The sequence below is a fragment of the Myripristis murdjan genome, chromosome 16 (assembly GCF_902150065.1).
Source record: "Myripristis murdjan chromosome 16, fMyrMur1.1, whole genome shotgun sequence".
Lineage (NCBI taxonomy): Eukaryota > Metazoa > Chordata > Actinopteri > Holocentriformes > Holocentridae > Myripristis > Myripristis murdjan.
Genome location: NC_043995.1, coordinates 4,436,438 through 4,454,626, shown reverse-complemented (window position 1 = coordinate 4,454,626; position 18,189 = coordinate 4,436,438). Strand labels below are relative to the sequence as shown.

Sequence of the window (18,189 nt, the reverse complement as noted above, 5' to 3'; positions counted from 1 at the left end):
AACGAGAATTTAATGTATGTAATTTCTCCCTTTGTAAAAATCAATACCAATATTGAAAAAGTGAAAGTGAATTTAGCATAGGGAGGGACTGGTGCAGGGTCAGGAAAGTATATAGTTTACATGCAGGTCAGGTAAGGGTCATAGAAGAGTCTACACTGTAGCACAATGCTGCCAGAACATGCTAGTACCTACCTGGGCTCTCCAATGCTGGGTGGAGAGGGAGAATGACGGATGAGAAACGCAGAAACAAGGACGGAAAGATGAGACATGGAGAAAAAAGAAAGAATGGAAACACGGTAGATAGAGGAGGAGGAGGATAAGGGCAGATTAATAAAAAATGAATGACAATGGAATGATTAGAAATGTAAAGTGATAATTGATGATACATGAGATGGGAAAATGAAACAGAAGGATATAACTAGTCATTTTTCAAAAAAATCCAGTGCTCGACTGGGTGTGTTTGATCATGTGGGAGAGCAGGTCTTGGCCCTAAAGAGGAATGAAAGCAAATTTCCCCTGCAAGTTGCAACAGTGGTCGATTTGTGTTGGCATAAAATTGAACACACTTATCTGACATTACAAAGACTCCTCCCTAACCCCAACCCTGCACAGCACGGATGAAGAAATGCAGCTCTGGGAGTGATTCAAGTCACTAACACTACGGCCACTAGGGATCACTGTCTACACATGTAAAAAAAAAATATCCTTTACTTTGATTGTGGCGATATAAAAGGAACAGTGTGTTGCTTAGTTTGGACTATTGCTATGGTGTTCTTGCTCAGTAAAAGCCTGCCACTGGGACATCTTCATTCTTTGTTTTAAGAGCTGTGGTTTCATGTAAAAACTGTATAAATTAGCACTTAAAATCAGAAATTGTAATTAATTTGTACAAAAACAATCAAAATTTGCATGCATTTTATCCGAAAGTGATGCTCCATGGCACATAGGTTTGTTAATTTCCTGTGTTCAGATGATGACGAATGTGTTATTTTTAAAGAGTGTGTGTGCTGCAGTGTGTTTTCTCAGTGTTTGCTGAAGCCCTATCTATCACCACCACTAAATTACTGAGGCTGCAGTCCTGCTCCACGTGACCGCAGTCACATTGCCGCTGCTTACAGGTAGTGTTACACTACAAATTGCTCTCCAAGGGTCAAATGAGCTGCTGGGTCTGTTTCTTTGTGAACCTCAAGGTGAAAATCATTAATCCTGAGAACTGACAGTCCCAGCACATACATGTGATCTGCTCTCGAGAAGCAAAACACCTCCTGTCCCACACCGGATTCTGTATGGGAGCCTGCTTGACAAAATCTTCTACATAATCCTTTCATCATCTTACTTAATTGCTTCTCTGATGGTTCACTTTCAGAATTTTCTTAATGCACGAGGATTAAGGTGTTTAATATTCTGAATGTGGCAGAAATCTTTTGGGAAACACCCTCATTATGAGGTCTGACTGACCTTTCACTTTGTCTCCCACTATATTACAAGATTTACAGCAGGGGAAACCACTCAGTGTCCCTTTACAGCTCCTCGTAGCTGCACCCAGTCTGCCTGTCAACCCAGCCATTAAGCCATTAAATCAGTTTAACGTCAGCTAACCTTAGAGGAGGAGGCTTTCACACAGCCAGACACTTAACACTTCACTTGCCAAATGTATTACTTTCCCCTCAATTAAGTTTTCATCTGTTGACTTTAAGTAAGGCTGATCTTTCGCTTCTTATTCTTTAATCCACTTATTTGGCTTCTTGCTATATAGGCTATTTTTATATGCTCTATGCACTGAGAAACTCCATCTCTTGAGATTTGTAGAATGCAGCAATCACTGGCAAGGATGTGGTTAAAGCTGCAGTAAACATATTTTTCATTTAATAAAACATCTGTCTTCAGTCCACATTACAAATAGCAGAGAGGAACGTCCCATCACCACTAATTGACACCTGCAGATTCTCCCAAATTGGTTTTAGGTGTTGGGTGTGGTCACATTCTCAGTGCACAATCAAATCCAAGATTAACCAAGAAATGCTTTCCTCCAGAGCACTCTGTCCTAAGAAAGCTAGACTCACCAACAATGCCTGACCCAGCTGCCAATTTTTTTTTTTCTTGCCCCACCTCTGACCCCACTAACCACTAAGAGGAAGAATTTTAGGTCTAGAGGTCTAATTTTAGGTAGTGACAGGTAATCAAGTCCAGCAAACTTTCCAAATCCAGGTTATAGCCCGCTGCTACTTAGGAGTATGAAAGTACAGTTTATAATGGCTATGTTTGAAAAGAACATTGCTATAAAGGCTATTTTTATACAAGATATTTTTCGGAGGGAAAGTCCGTCTTTATAAACTCGTCAACTTCAACAATTAGCCAGTAACAGGGATGTGATTAAATGTAACTTATGCAATGTCTTTCCTCCCCTGCGTCAATACATTTCTTTCAGTTTCGGCCAGGCATGAATGCAGGCAGCCACCCAGGCCCAGGAGTCTGTGCAGCACATGTGCTACTGTTGGCCCGGCCACCCTGGGCTCAGCGCCAAAACCAGATCTGCCTTTTCAGAGGGAGCTAAGTGAATCCAGATGTCTATGACTCACCCTTCCATATTCACGGCGAACACTTTAGAGAAACGAGAGGGAGCATGTTCAGTTATATGAGTAGCATAATACGTTAGCGCTGCACGTTCATGGAAAGGAAAACACTCTCTTTGTGCTTCATTTTTTTTTTCCTCCCTCTTGTTCCATTCATCTCTAAAAAAGAGAAATGAATGGCCCTATGTCTTTGGAGTGAAGATGGGGAATAATGTGGAAGCACTTAATGTCAGAAGCCTGCAAATGTTTGGCTGCCAGTGGGACTTTCTTGGATGAAAAGTGACACGAGTGGGGATATTTTTACATGCTCCGCTCTGTGGGAGGGGCCTTGTGTTGCAGGGGCTAATTTTTCACTCCTAATGAGAAGCTCCAGAGTGAGTAGTCTGGCCTGTTCAACTTTACCCCCACCTCCTGTCCTTTATACGTCCCTCATTGTGACCTAAGTGTGATGAATTGGATGTCCTCTCAGGCATAAGTTTAGGAACAGGGAGTGAGGTAGGTGAGAGGAGATGCCTGGTGATGGATGGTTTACACAGCTGATGACTGCCTGGACTTTTAGTAAGCCTCCACACAACAACACAATGTTGGTGATGAAGAGTGAAACAATAGGTCACGAGCTAATGTGTTTGTATAAGTGGAAGGGGGGGGTTGAGATAGTCATTTGCACAGAGGTCAGGGCCTACGCTAGAGGGCAATCAGCAACATGAAGCGTGATCTTTGTGGGATCCTATTCTGTTGTTTATGTTGACATCTGCACATGGGATGAAAGTATTTCTGATTCTGATTCTGGGATCACTGTGTTACTACGTTCCCATCTCCCATCACGGGCTCAGGACCACAAGGTTATGCTGTGGTGTGTGTGGTATATGTCATCTCATCTCTACACCAACCTCCTTGTACATTTAGAAATTATCCTCCGAGACAGTTGCTTTGATCTTCCTTCACTATTCAGAGCACAGAGTGTAAAACACCACAGTGCATCCAAACTGTCAGCTGTAAATCATCTCACCAACACCATTATAAAGCAGAACAGCTATGATAATTAGAGAGTATACATTTAAAAAAAACACGGAGATAAATGACCTCTGAGTGCCTAAATTGCAGCGATTAGAAAACACTCGACTTAGCTCCCCTGTGGTTGAGGGCACATTGGTACAATGAGTCACTGAGGAAACATCTACCACTTGCATTGTTAGTCCCGGACCACAAACAGGGAAAATCAGAGAGAATTCCAATTTGCTAATTTTGGCGGTTACTGGGTAACAAAGCAGTGAACTGCATGTTCTTGAACTGCTTTAGAAATGTACCTTATTCTTGTGAAAACTGCAATCAAATGTGATGATGTGTGTTGTGATGTTGCATGTGTGTGTGCGTGTGTGTGTGTGTGTGTGTGTGTGTGTTTGTGTGTGGGCAAAGACATATGCTTTCCTCTGCCATATGAGTACAGTAAGAAAAAGTGCGATAATGGACTGGGACAAGGGCAGACCCTTACCTTTATCAAGTGCTTGTTCACCCATTTTGTGAAGGTCTTCTTCTGTACTCGATCCCGTTCATCTGCAAAACACAAAATACAAATACAATGTCAGAGACAGATACGGTGGGTCCATCTGAAATTCTGAAGTGGAAATTGATTTTGATAAGCTTAAACATGTACACTGCAAAAAGTCAAAATCTTACCAAGATTATTTGTCTTATTTCAAGCAAAAATGTCTTATTTCTAGTCAAAATATCTCATGACACTTAAAATAAGACATGATCAGCTCAGAAATAACTTGTCTTTAGACAATTTTCACTTGTTTCAAGTGAAAATCTACTTGAAACAAGTGAAAATTAGCTTGAAACAAGAAACAAATTTTGACAATGGAACAAGCAAATTTTTACTTGTTCACTTGTGTCACAAGTAAAAATTTTCTTGTTTTGTTTGTTTGTATTTGGTGTTTCAGTGACGTATTCTTTGAGCAGACAGCAACAGCAAACTCTCCCAGAGAGATCAGGTGGAGCTTTCAAATGCTTCACATAACCACAAGAGCAATTTCAAATATCCAAGATGCCAAAGAATTGTTTAATTTCCCTGGGACAAACAGAAGTCATCGGTGGGTGGAATCATGCCACTATTCATAACCGTCTTGACTGTGCATGTCTGCGTGTGAGTCAGGCTGCATCAGAGCACATTCAGTCAGCAGATGTTCCCCTATTGTCTTGGAAAAGTTGTTTTTGCAAAGTCTCTCCCTATGATATCACTGCAAAAAGTGCACTCAAACACTATTATCCACTCTAGTGTCAAATATTTCAAATGTTGTGAAGACAGTTCACAAGACTGTGGCTTTGGAAATGCAAGGTGTTAACTGTTTTATAACTATCGCTGACTGATCTGAATCCCTTTTTTCCAACAAGAAACAGCATGATCTCAGCATGACACACCTACTAAGACAACATACCTGCAGACACCCACCAAGCCACACTACTTGAGCACGAGTTGACTAGACTGTGGACACTGGCAACAACCGCAAGGCGTGTCGCTGTGGCTCATTAGGGAACATTCAGGGACAACAAACCCTCACAGCGGAAGGATTTGTCTGGTTTCAACTGTCTATTTGATCAAAAGATTTGCGGTTTAGTGAGCAGCCCTTATTCCATAGTCATGCTTTAATAGTGAACTTTCCATTTAAATCTCACACGGAATGCCTTAACTCTATTAACAGTTCTTATCATTTACTGAGGCGCCCACCTTCCCTGACTGACACTGTAAAATTAATATCACTGACATTAGCCCAGAATGAACTATGAACGCCAACACAAAGTCCTGGTTCTTATCAGCGTCACAAGGGAGTGACACACTGCTGAATTAAATGTCTAAAACGACACACCCTGCAATGAAAACCAAAGTGCAGGGCAGTGATTCAGAAGTGCTAATGCAAAAAAAAAAGTACCCGCAGGCTACAATGGGTTTGTCTTCTCAAGGTGGGTGTCAACAACAACCTCTGCAAAAGTGTTATGGAGCTTTGTTTCCATAGGAACCATCACAGAGACACCAACAGACTATTGACGTCCTCATTTATAAAATAAACCAATGGGGACTGTGCTTTATGGTGCTTTGTCATTCTACTTCCTGTCTAGAGTGGCAAAGTGTCACGCTGATTGGTGACACATCGAGACCAACATCACTGGGATGTTTCCCAATGGCTGCTGCAGACAGGACTAAATCCCAGCAGAGTTGCACCTTGACCTGTGGGGCATTCCCTTCCGTTCACGCCACATTACTTAACACTGGCGCTCTTTCAACTGCGGCAAATGACAACTCGTTGTGGACACATTGCTCTTTCCAGTGGAGGTAGATGGGGGTTGAGTGAACTTTAAGTATCAAATGTCACTAAACACAAACAGGTTTGAGAGTGATGTGCAGTCTATAGCCAAAAACAGTGTGAGTCAATAGTTCTTCCGGCCGGATATACTGTAGATCAGCTAAAAAGTAGTATATCTGGTATCAGTGTCCAGCTGTCCTCTTGAACACCCATGCATACAGCTACTTAACACCAACCAATCATTGCATTATGTGGCAGTGTCAAAGCAAACATGCTATATTTGACTAAATATCTCATTCATATTGTGACAATACTGCAGTGATGAATATAACATATTTACACAATGACATTTTTGATATACAGTCATTAGTAATGTGGATAGAATGACCAGGCAAATAACAGCAAATAACATAACAGCTAGAACAGTCAAATAAGTTCAGTAAATGGCTACCTTTTACTGTAATGCAGCCTTTAAAACCAGTTACCACATTACAATATCCAAAATCCCAGGTAATATCAGGTCATATGTCACAGTATTGATATATTATTGATAGACTGTCTAGCCCTATAATATGCTAACATTTAAGCATTTAAAATAGAGGCCTGCACAAATGTCTTGGAAATTTGACCAAAAAAATCTGAATGAAAAAAGGAAACTGCATCATCATATGTATGAACGACACCATGAGGACAAATATAGCTGCATGCAGTAACTGAGTAAACCCACAACACAAGCATCCAGTTGAAAGAGTAGTTCACCATACTGTGAATGGGCTTCACTGACCTGACAGTTACAAAGTGAGAAATCTGCTGATGCATTAGAAGGGGGGGAGTATCCTCCCTTAATTAGTGGAGAAAGCGTGGACAAAGCAGTCCAATCAGGATTGCTTGATTTTTTTTTTTTTTTTTTTTTATAATCACAAGTGATGGATTCCTGCAGGATGTTATTATCCTTGCCTGTGACGTCAATAAAGGCCTCAGTTAAATTCAATAAGGCATCTTGCAACTAAAACAGCAATCTACCGTTAGCATCAGAAGGACATTCTTGCTTAATATATCTCACACCAGCCCAACCTCTGCAGGCTATTGACGGTTTATAGAGCCCAAGTAGAGATGTAAAACCCTCCTCTCAGCTATTATTGGAAAAGCAGACAACTCTTGTCCAATGGCATCTGGCACACACAGGAACAAACGCACCAAGATTAAGGCTTTGCAGTTTTTTCTGATAAATATTGCCGTACTAGTACCTTTCCTGCCATCCGTAGCCTTCAGCATCCCCTGGTAATAACCGTCGTCTGAGGGCATCCTCTCTCTGCCCATGCTGTCAGAGGAGAAATTCCTGTACCTCTGCTGCTGAGAGTTCATTGTCACCGTCTCTCAGTGTTGCTTCACACACAGAATAAGAATAAAACAATCCGCCTTGGCGTTTTCCCCTTTGATAAAAGCTTCTGCTTTCCTTGCTTCTGTCTATCCCTCTGGTCCTATAGGTTCCTCCCAGAGCATGCAGTCCTGCGGCCACAATCCACTCAGCACTTCAGAAACCTATGATTTCTCTCCCTCCACGCCTCTCAACCTCTCTCTCTCTCTCTCTCCCTCGTTGGGTTCGGCTCTGCCCTTCTTTTTCCTCCTGAGTTTTTCCCCCTCTTTTCCTCTCTCTGCCTCTCTCTTCTCTCTACTCCTTTCAGAGTAAATGGTGCCTGTGGGCTATGGAGTCTGGGCCTGTCCTGGTGTGTGATGTGTGAGTGTGTACTTAGTGGCGGCATGTGTTTGGAGGACATGGTGGGTAGGGCTTTGGACACACCCCTTCCTCTGTCATGTTGCTGTGCTGAGGCGAGGAAGCAGAGGAGGAAGACGGGTGGGAGAGACGAGGTGTGGTAACCTACGTGCGCTCTCGCTTAATCACTTCTTTTTGCGCAAGAGCACACACACCTCACCTATAAGTGCAAAAGCTGAGTTGGTAGTGGCACTCACGAAAGTTTGTGTTGATATAGTGTTTATGGTTTGTATCACATTGCATAACACTGAGATACGTAAAATACCTGAAAAAAACTTAAAAGCTTCAAGTTGTAATATAATAAATCAGACTGATTCTCTCTCTCTCTCTCTCTCTCTCTCTCTCTCTCTCTCACGCGTGCGCGCGCGCGCACACACACACACACACACACCTATGGTTAATCATTCATTATTCACAGCATTCCTCAGACATTTCAGCAGGAGTTACTCACTGAGATAAAAAAGCAGAGGGGAACTAAAGATGAGATAGTTAAGGGAAGGGTTGGGCTGCTGTAGACGCCAGACACTTTCTGATAAATAAAACCACACCCTGAACATCCTGTCTTTAAAACTGACAGTTTAGAACAAAACTCTGCCAATCTTATTATTTATTATTTATTATCTATTATTTATTTTATCTTAATCTTGCATCGCACTTCCCAGACATCACCTGTCCCCTTCCTTGGATTTTCTGTTACTCAAAAAGTACTAAGTGCACAAAAAGTGATGATTGGGAATGAGATTATTCTGGACACCTGTCAATCAAACAACGTGGGAAGGATAATTATGTATTTTTCCTCTGATTCTCTGTTGATGAAGTTTGACTTTCTACAGGTGCCTTTCTTTTCTTTGTCGGTTCAGGCATGGTGGCCATCATTGCTCATGCTAACCACCCACTTCTTCCTCTATTTATTCCAAACAGTCGCTGGTGCCAAAAACATAAGACATATCAGTTAACATGCAGCAGAGGATTTTTCCCAACAGTAAATATAAAAGCTTTCATACAGTAGCTGTTACATTCATGTATCACAACTCTGGCTGTTGGTTGACTGGGAAAGCAGTCATTTATTCATGCAAAAATGTCATGGATCATTACTTTACTTCATTTTTTTTTCAAAATGACTTAAGTGGCTAGTTTCTGTGGTTGCATTAATGTGCAGGTGGACAGCAGTGGGGTAAAATGTGTTTTACTTTCACTGACTATTCAGTTAAACAATAAACTACAAAAGCTGGTGTTTTTTTTTTTTTTTTTGCCTGGTGCATGGTTGGAGGATTATAGGAGAGGCTGCATTCACACAATTCACAGCTTCACCAGCTAGGGCTCCGTCCAAACTGCCACATCTACTGAGAGTTATCAGGAGAGTCCGGGGCTTATTCAGACAGAGCCCCTCCACTGTGGTCCCCTATGAGGCTGAGTATGTGCTGACAGGTAGACCAAAGCACAGGGTGTGGCTGTGCCTCGGCTAAATCCCACCTTTTCGCCTTGAGGAGGGTGCATATCCCATTTCCCCACCCTGCCTGACATCACATTATCAGGCATCTCAAAATCACCAGGGTGCAGGCTTTTTTAAACCAGCCTGTATGAACATGAAGCTACTTAATGTGTCAGTACGTGTGTGTGTGTGTGTGTGTGTGTGTGAGCGTAGGTGTGTGCCGCTGTGTTTACTCATTTCGAGCCACGTTTGCAAATTTGGAGACACACCTTTGTAGTTCCATACAATGTCTAGGCAAGCTAAGGAATTAAGGAGTGGTGAATGGGAATGTGATTAAGTCCAAAGAAAGGGAAAGGAATCCCATAATACACTGTGAAACACTGACACCCCTAGACTCTAAACCCCAAAAGGCCTATACTATACAAATCAGGCCTTTATGAACGAGACTAGCACATAGCACATAGTATAGAGAGCATTTCAAAAGGGTATTTTCATTTTAGCAAATTAGTGTGGAATTAGTTTTCTGTGTATTTGATGAAGTTGAAACAATGACTTTGACATCACAGGTATATCAGGTGAAATGTGGGTGTGCACTGTATCGTTGAAGGCATGCTGAATGTTCAATATGTTTAAGGGAAGGACAAAGGCTTTTTTGGAATGTTTGCCTGATTACCTAACCTTACCTAACAGAAAAGAAAAGAACAGAAAAGAACAGAACAGAATAGAATAGAATAGAATAGAATAGAATGGAATAGAATAGAATAGAATAGAATAGAATAGAATAGAATAGAATAGGAGGTGTAGTTGAGGCTGTACTCTAGGTGGCAGCTCAAGTGTTTTGCAGCCATTTTTAGGGAGAACAACATTTGGTGACATTCTGGCAGCGGCACAAGCAGCAGCACCTACTTCAGCTCCGTTCTCTAAACACGGTGGGCCAAACTAACAGGGGACTAAACCCCACATGGGAACAGCCGAGGACGCACAAACTGTGGAACATCTTAGTCATGAGATCCTTTCTCCGAAGAGAGACATATCATTAAAGTCTCAACATGCTTATTACGCTGCTCCCTCATCTGGCTTCATCAAAACCAGATGGAACGCCTTGACAGAAAGAGCCCAGTGAAAATATGAAGTGCAAGTATTTTCCCCCAAATGACAAGTTTGAGGTTCGATCGTTTTACATAATGAAGCTGGGACACTGAGTTTCCTGTTCCCACACTGCTCTTGCTAAACCCAGCAAACATTCTGATGTTGAATAGATGTAAATATGACAGCATGCACGTACAACTCATGTAAATACAATAATGACATCACAACGGGGATGTCTGCAGTCATCCATCACTGAAACCTGTGTTATTCTGTGGAGACAGGATGTAAATATAATTCAAAACAGTTTTAGTGTGACCTGTGTTTATTATTGGATTTGGGCTGGTTAAGCATAGACTACGGGTCTAACGGTTCAATAAACTAATGTTTTGGTTTGTATGGCATGGTTTTAGGTCATGGTTTCCTTTTTGGTTCAGTTTGTTTTATGCATAGGTGGAGAAAACAAAACACCACCATGTCCAGTGATCTCTGCGCTTTCTGTTATTTGCAAAAATAACATTTCCTCCATTCAGAGATGACACACAGACCAAGCTAAACATACAGCCAGCAGGCTCAGACCACCCCACAGCCATTAAAGTGACCCATATACACAGTTGGCTCAGCTATGGCTGAAGATTATTTACCATCAGACCTTAGATGTGGACGGTATCCCAGATGAAGATATCATAATCTACACCCACTGCTTTCTAGTGAGAGCTCCTCAATGTCATTGAATTCAGAGTTTCAGAGGTCTAGAGGTGCTGTGAGTGGCATTTTTAAAAATCAATATGTCTTCATCAAATTCAAATGTGACATGATACCTATGTTAAACTTTCTCTGAGTGGATCAGAGTTATTTTTAAAGGTGGTTATTTTTAAGAGTGTTAGCTGGGGGGAAATCCACCTCAATGGCAGGAGGCTAACAGTTAGCATTTGGAGCATCCAGCCAGTATCCAGCACTCAGTAACAATGAGAGGAAGAAAGCACCACTACTGTCCTACAGAACAGCTGGGCAGGAGGAGGGGGTGGGGTGGGGGGGTAACATATATATTTTTTTTCAAATTAGTGAACAATCCCTTTAAAGCATTAGGTCTGGTTACACCGGCACAAGTACACCCCTTTCTTGTTTTGGGCTGTGAAGCAATCCAGCAGATTTCCCCTCAAATCTGACCCAGAGTTGGTAAAACGTAAACTGCAGCGAGGAGGCTATGAGAGAACTTGTAATAGTATTTCTAATAATTCATTGCTGCTCACTATTCACTAATTTAAATTCACTCAACTCTGTACCAGCCACTGCCCAACAAGGATGTGGGCCTTTACTGCAGTAAACCAGTGTGTGTAACAGGCAGAGAATACGAATCAAACATAAACAAAAGCACAAATGCAATCAACTTAAACTTCCAAGTGCTAAAGCAAAGTAGGAGGTCGGAGGCTTTTTATTCTGTGTCCCCCTCATGTATATTGACAAACACATGAGAGAGTTTACAGCTACTTGCAGCCAGAAGAATCTGCGTTTAAGTGCTAAGGGAACTTATTCCCCAAGAAAACAAAAAGATTAGAGGACAAAAGAATGAAGAGAATGTGCCATTATGGTTTTGAGAGTGCTGAGCTGCTGAGGACACAGAGGGGTTTAGAGAGGGAGTGGACGCACAGCACCTTTCATTGTTTGAGGATGAAAAAAACAAAGACGGATTTGCTCTCCCAGGTGAAGTTACCTGGCTCTGTCTCCCCCCCCCCACCCTCTCTCCTGCTTTCTTGTCATTTAAGGTAAAAGTGTGAGCATTTACCGCAATATCTGGCTGTCACACCCCACAGGGAAAGGAATGATAATAAAACTAGCAGCAGCCTCAACATACCCTGACCAACACCCCGATTCCTATGAAGAAGCCACAGAGGAGGAGGAAGAGTGATGGAAGCTGCCGTCTGATTCCAGGATCTGCATTATACAGTATCTGCGGGTTTCAGACTTAACCCATTTATGCCCAATTTTTTTTCAAAGGTTTCATGCATATAATTATGTCAGTTGAGTCACTAACAATCATATTTTTTCCATTTTGTACTAAGCTTTGAAGAAAATAGCAGTTTAATGACTGGCAACTATAGTTGCCGGTGGGCACACACCTTGGATCAAGGTCTAAACCAGTAAATCAATGGCATAATCTGCAATTGTATCTCCTCAGTTTAGCTTGAGCAATTGAAAACTGTACATGGATATGAATTATTGGCCCAGGCAGATAGTGATGGGGTCACCCAATGATCATAGGGTTGCCGGTTCGAATGCTGGTTCCTCTAAGCTACGTGTTGAACAATGGTCAAATCAAACCAATTACAAGAATTTGATAAGGGGTCATTAACATTTTTTAAAAGTCCATAACAAGTTTAAAAAGCACTTACAAAGTTAGAAATGATAAAGTGCATGTGAAATAGATAAACATTGTATAAAACATAAACATTATGAATTGTAGTTCATGTAAAAACAGGATGGACTTTTCATTTTTCAAACATGACCCAAAACCTCTAAAAACTGATTTTCCTCTTATGTCATCCATGGATATATACATGATTATTCATTTGGTACCTGATTATTATATGAAAAGTGCTAACATTTTGCAGAGGAGGAGACTGGGGAAACTGGGGAGAGGTCCTGGGGAGAGTGTGTGTGTGTTAACTACCAAATGGGGGGATGGGGTGAGGGGGTGGGGGCATTGGTTGAGGTTAGTACTTGTGTATGAAGGGAAAAGCATCTCCAATTGGACAACGGTCTTTTACCTCAGTTCAATACTAAAACAAAGGAGGATCGATTAAGGATGGAGGATCGAGCAAGATGAGGTGTGTGAATTAATTAATAATAATTAATTAATAATTAATGAATATTTTTTAAAACATTTTTTTAAGGACTTTTAATTTTCTGGTAATTTTCTTTTTTTCTTTTTTTGCTATTTTGCTTATTTCCTTTTCCCCCATGTTTTTGAAAGAAATCAAGAGAATTTGCTCAGTTTGTGTGTCAGTGTCAGCCCTTTGAAACCTGAGCAAATACACTTGATTCACATGAGTTTCAAAGAGTTAATCCTTATAAGGGCCTTGAATTTAAATCATTCAGTTTAAGGCTTTTTTCAGACTCTTGGGGCCTGCTGATTTCCTGACATTAAACCAAACTGTTAGCACTCCATGAAGTACAAGATACTGTGCATTTATACCACTGGTGAAGCACACATGTTAAACAATCAGCCAGTCCATACAAGAGTCCCTGAGGGCTTGGACTAATTTTAATCACAGGGATGTTTGACATAGATGCACAATGATGCACTGTCATGGTATTATCCACATGGATCTGCGGCCTGGCGGTACATTTTGGATGCCGTGGTCAGAATTAGATCTGAAGATAAAGCTGCGAACCAAACCCAGACTCAACAAGCTTCTAGATTAACCATGGCAGCTGACTTTTAAAATAACCTGGTCGTGGGCTTAACACGACCCTGTGCAAAGACTCACATCTGGGAATCAACTGTTCTGTCTGTCACTTATCTTTCACTTGGTGAATTAAATCTTGGTAATAGCTGAGGAAGATGCAGTTTCACCAGCATAGAGGACAGCGTGCAGTGTCTCCCTCTGTAGGTGATCCGGCTGGGCAGAGTACCAACATTATCTACTGAAGTAGAAGAGCAATTGTTTTACCCAAATTTCACTTGAGTAAAAGTAAATTAACTAGTGTAAAAATCCTTTTTTAGTAAAAATCAGCTCATTTAAAACTTACTCAGAGAAAAGAGAAAGATGTACTCAAAAGTATAAGTGGGTTGGCAACTAGGTTATTTTCATAGTACTTCAGAAAAAACAAAGTACAAAAGCAAAGTACAGCATGACTCATCAATTTGGGGAAGTATTAGTGGTGGGTTTTGACCAGAACGTCCCTCTGTTTTGCACGAGCATCCTCAAAACAGTGTTTTCACTACTGTAAATCTAACCAGGCCAACAGAAACAGTTTGGATCTGATGACACTAAACAAATTTTCCTTGCCATGTTTCTCTCATTGGTCACTTCTGAACTGGCCACATTACGTCTGTGGAAATATTCACTCTGCAACAAATCCAATATAAGAAGCAGAGATGGGGAATACTTAAGTCATAAACTTAAATAATTTTCATTCATGGGCTGAATTACCTAAAACTAAAATGAAAGACTTAAAAATACCCAAGAGACAAGTACACAAAAAAGAAATTGAAGTTACAACAGCAAAATCCATTTTCACTTCTGCCCTTGATTCATGACAAACTGCACAATAAACTGCACACAGACTCCCAGAACTGTGACAAAGAGGAAGATGAAACTACTAGGAAAACTTATATTTAGTACAAGGCCCTTAGCATAGGCTTCCCATCTCCCTTGAGTGCCATTAATATCTCATTATTACATATGGTACTTCCATACGCTGTCTTATGCATGGCTTTTTCCAAAAAGCCTGCGTGAATGTGGAAAAAAGGGGAAACTTGAGAGGTGTTTCCAGGGCAACGTCCCTAAACACACAGCACCTTGTGCAGCGGCAGCAGAGTGACTGCACTCTTACTCATGTTTGTATTTTTAGACGCAGAGATGTTGGAGTCTCCCATGACTGACCAAACTGACGTGGAAAGGAAAGCAGTATATCTTCAGCCTGCCACGCGCCGCTCCTCTGCTGGCAGAGGACAAGGCAGTGAAGTCTTTCAACCACTAGATGGAGCCAAAGGACAATCACTCCCTGCCATTACACTGGTTTTTCAAGCCTATAGAAAAGACTCATTTCATTACATGGACCACTTTAGACAGAAACATACTAATACAATGAGACATTTTATCTGTGTATTACACAGGAATATATTGACAATATTATAGCAAGAGAGAGATAAAACATCTAAACAGTATGACTGTGAAATCAAATATTTGTCATTACTGCCACAGTCCCTAAAACAAGAACAATTTCTCATTTCTAATTCTAATCTAATTTGTCATAAAGGGTCATAACGTGGTTTCTACAAATTCACTCTTGAGTATCATATAAGTTCCTTGTAATTCAATTTAACTATATAATAATACTTATAATTATAGTTTTTCTGTAATTTGATGATTATTAAGTCATTTTGCCACTTCTATGGGTATTTTATTTAGCTATGTTTCTTTATTTAGCTATTTTCTAATAATTTCTTGGAAGTTTTAATTCATTTTGTGCCAATTTTCTGGTCATTTTCTTTTCTTTTTTTTTTTTTTTTTTTTGTCATTTTCTAAAACCAACATTTATTTAGTTATTTATTAACTAATTCATTCTTTTTATTTTATTTATAATTTTTTGCTTGTTTTCTGGTCAATAACTTATCATCCCCCATCTACTTTCTTTCTAATTTTCAGGTCTTGTGTATTTGCTCACTGCTTTTTCAAAGCGTTAAAACAAGCATGGCTGAATGTGATCCATGTGTGCTGACTGGATCACTGCACCACCAGAGAACATTTTTTAGATAATAACTCTCAGGTCCTCACTATCATCTTCACTATCACTTCATCACTGCCACATGCAGCCTGAGGTCAGCTGATAAAGATAATGCTGCCCAGCCTGCTTATATCTACTGTGGTTACTCATTTACAACAGGTGAGCACTATAGCCTCATATAGATCTAACGCACACAAGCCTATCAGCTCCGACTTCCAATCCACTGTCTTGTATTTAACTCTGTCCCCACTCCTTTATCTTCTCGCAGGGCTGACTGTTTAATTGTTGCTCACAGGCAGTTCCCATGTACATTATGCAAATCTCTTGTAACCTCATCCCATTACAGCTGCGGCTTGCCGGAGCCCTTGGTGATGTTTGTAATGTGTACATCGCGTGAAAGTATTTCTTCTTATTTTTAATGAGCTGCTGCAGGCAATCCTTATCATGCTTGGAGCAGGAGCTGATGCACCCCTCCTTTCATGGTGTTAATTCTTAAACAAAACACCGACTGCTGAAATAATTACCAATGCATGAAAAAGGAAGAGGTCTATATGCTGTAACTAAACGTTTTTCTGTAATAAATAACTTTTTCTCCTCTATTTTTTTTTTTTTTTTTTAGGAGACCTATTTATAAATGTAATCCTCAACAGATAACAGATTCAATTGGTTCACTGAATAAATCAATTTGAGGGAAAACAGAATAGCATAATACAGGAAATATAGATGAATTCTGGAGGTGGCAAAACAAATGCTCTTATTTCTTCTAATTTGTGTTTTTTTTGTTTGTTTGTTTGTTTGTTTGTTTTGTTTGGTTGGTCGTCATTTTTTTTTTTTTTTTATTCTTATTTATTTATTTAGTTAGTTATTTAGTTAGTTAGTTATTATGCTGATGAATGTATGGACATTGGTGACTTTTCATGACTTTTCATGTTCTTTCGTTTTGATCGATCAATTTGTTGTTCCACCCCCATATGCCCGTGTCTAAATACAAATTTGAAAAAATCATAAGAAAATCTCAGCAAAAATGCAAGTTCCTACATGATTATTACAGCCAATTACAGCACTATTTTAGAGATAACATTGATATTATTTATACCATGGATAAGCTCAATGAACTCACCATGGAGTATCATGAGCACAGCAAATAGCTTATTACAGAAATATTATAGGAAACGATGACGTTCCCAGGCTCCTGTTCACGCTGGCTCGGCTAGACTACAGTGGACCAGAATAACTCTAATATCATGAAACAGCTGAGTTGACTGCTGTGAAAAAGATCTATAGCCTAGGCAACTGAGCATAAAACAAAAATTAAATAAGTGGAAATGCGGGGACAACAAAAAGTACAGGCGACGGTGACCTAGAAACTGTAAAATCTGGGTTAACATTTTCCGCCTCGACGTGACAGCCGTATGGTTTCACCGCGCTGGGAACCAGAGGCCACTGTCCAAGCAGCTAACTCCTCCCCAGCCAGTCCACATGTCAGGTCTCCCCACTCACCTGCGCAACACATCTGACGGTACAGGTCTCGGCATCTGTCTCCGTACGAGCCCCTGTCCCGCAGGTAATCCTCCCGCTCACAGCTCATGCGGAGCCCGCGGAGCAAAGCCTGCTCGCCGGCTCTTCCAGCCGCTGCCATCGCGACAAGCCTTCAACATCCAGAAGCGTCCCCTGTCCCACACATGCTACCGACACACTATACTGTGCCAGCTGGTGGGAACTAAACTCACCACTAACCACTGACAGGTGTGCCCTGCCTCACTCTTTCAGCAGCAAAGCATTACCACGCATGGACAGGTAAGCAACTGTCACCATGCTCTCATTTTGCAGTTTATTTTAAATGAACACTGGTTTGTGGGGAGGTTGAATCCCTCATACTGACACAGATTCCACACATCAGCCCTGAGAGCAGCCCACTACAGGGGATTTTGATAGTTTCAGTTTAGTTTTGAGTGTTTAACAATGTTTAGTTTTAGTTTAGTTTTTATTAGTTTCAGTATCAGTTTAAGGTTTGTTATTATTATTATTGTTATTATTGTTGTTGTTGTTGTTGTTATCAGAGTTCGAATCTCAAATGCTGTATTGATCCCTGAGGGGTAATTGGATTATTCATATTATTTTTTTTTATATGGTTGGTGTTTATCAGGAAAAGATTTAAGACGCTCAGAATAGATATTCCTGTCCAAAGCCAACACTTGAAGGCAGCTGACTCCCAGCCATGTCGACGTCCCAGTCTCAGTAGACATCAGCACCAAGCCTCCTCGTGCTGGTGGTGCTCACACATTTGACCAAACTGACAAAGACTCAAACTAAAGACATTTTCTGTATATTGTCATTTGATTTTACTTCGTTTTATAAGTACACAAAAGTAAAACGTTTTTTTTCACACCTAGTTTTAGTTTGTAGTTTAGTTTCAGTTAACCACAATAACCTTGGTGCCTTGCTCAAAAGCATATCAACAGAGGGTATATAGGCTGGTTAAAGTGTTCTTCATTCCCTCTCATTCATTTTCTTTCCTCCACTTGCATTCCCTCAACCAATCTTTCCTGCTTTCCTGCCTCTTTAAGC

At 40.7% G+C, this 18,189-nt stretch overlaps 1 protein-coding gene across 10 annotated transcripts in view; it reads right to left on the bottom strand.

Annotated features, from left to right (window-relative positions):
- LOC115373960 (plectin-like) overlaps positions 1-18,189 on the bottom strand; it is a 154,933-nt gene that overhangs the window by 42,744 nt on the left and 94,000 nt on the right. For 8 of the 10 annotated variants that reach the window (XM_030072625.1, XM_030072626.1, XM_030072629.1 and 5 more), the window contains one exon: positions 4,066-4,127. In XM_030072625.1, coding sequence (XP_029928485.1) covers positions 4,066-4,127 — 62 coding nt within the window. Of the gene's footprint in view, positions 1-4,065; positions 4,128-7,122; positions 7,478-18,189 lie in introns of those variants that run through there. The other 2 variants (XM_030072627.1, XM_030072628.1) reach the window with 1 other exon arrangement.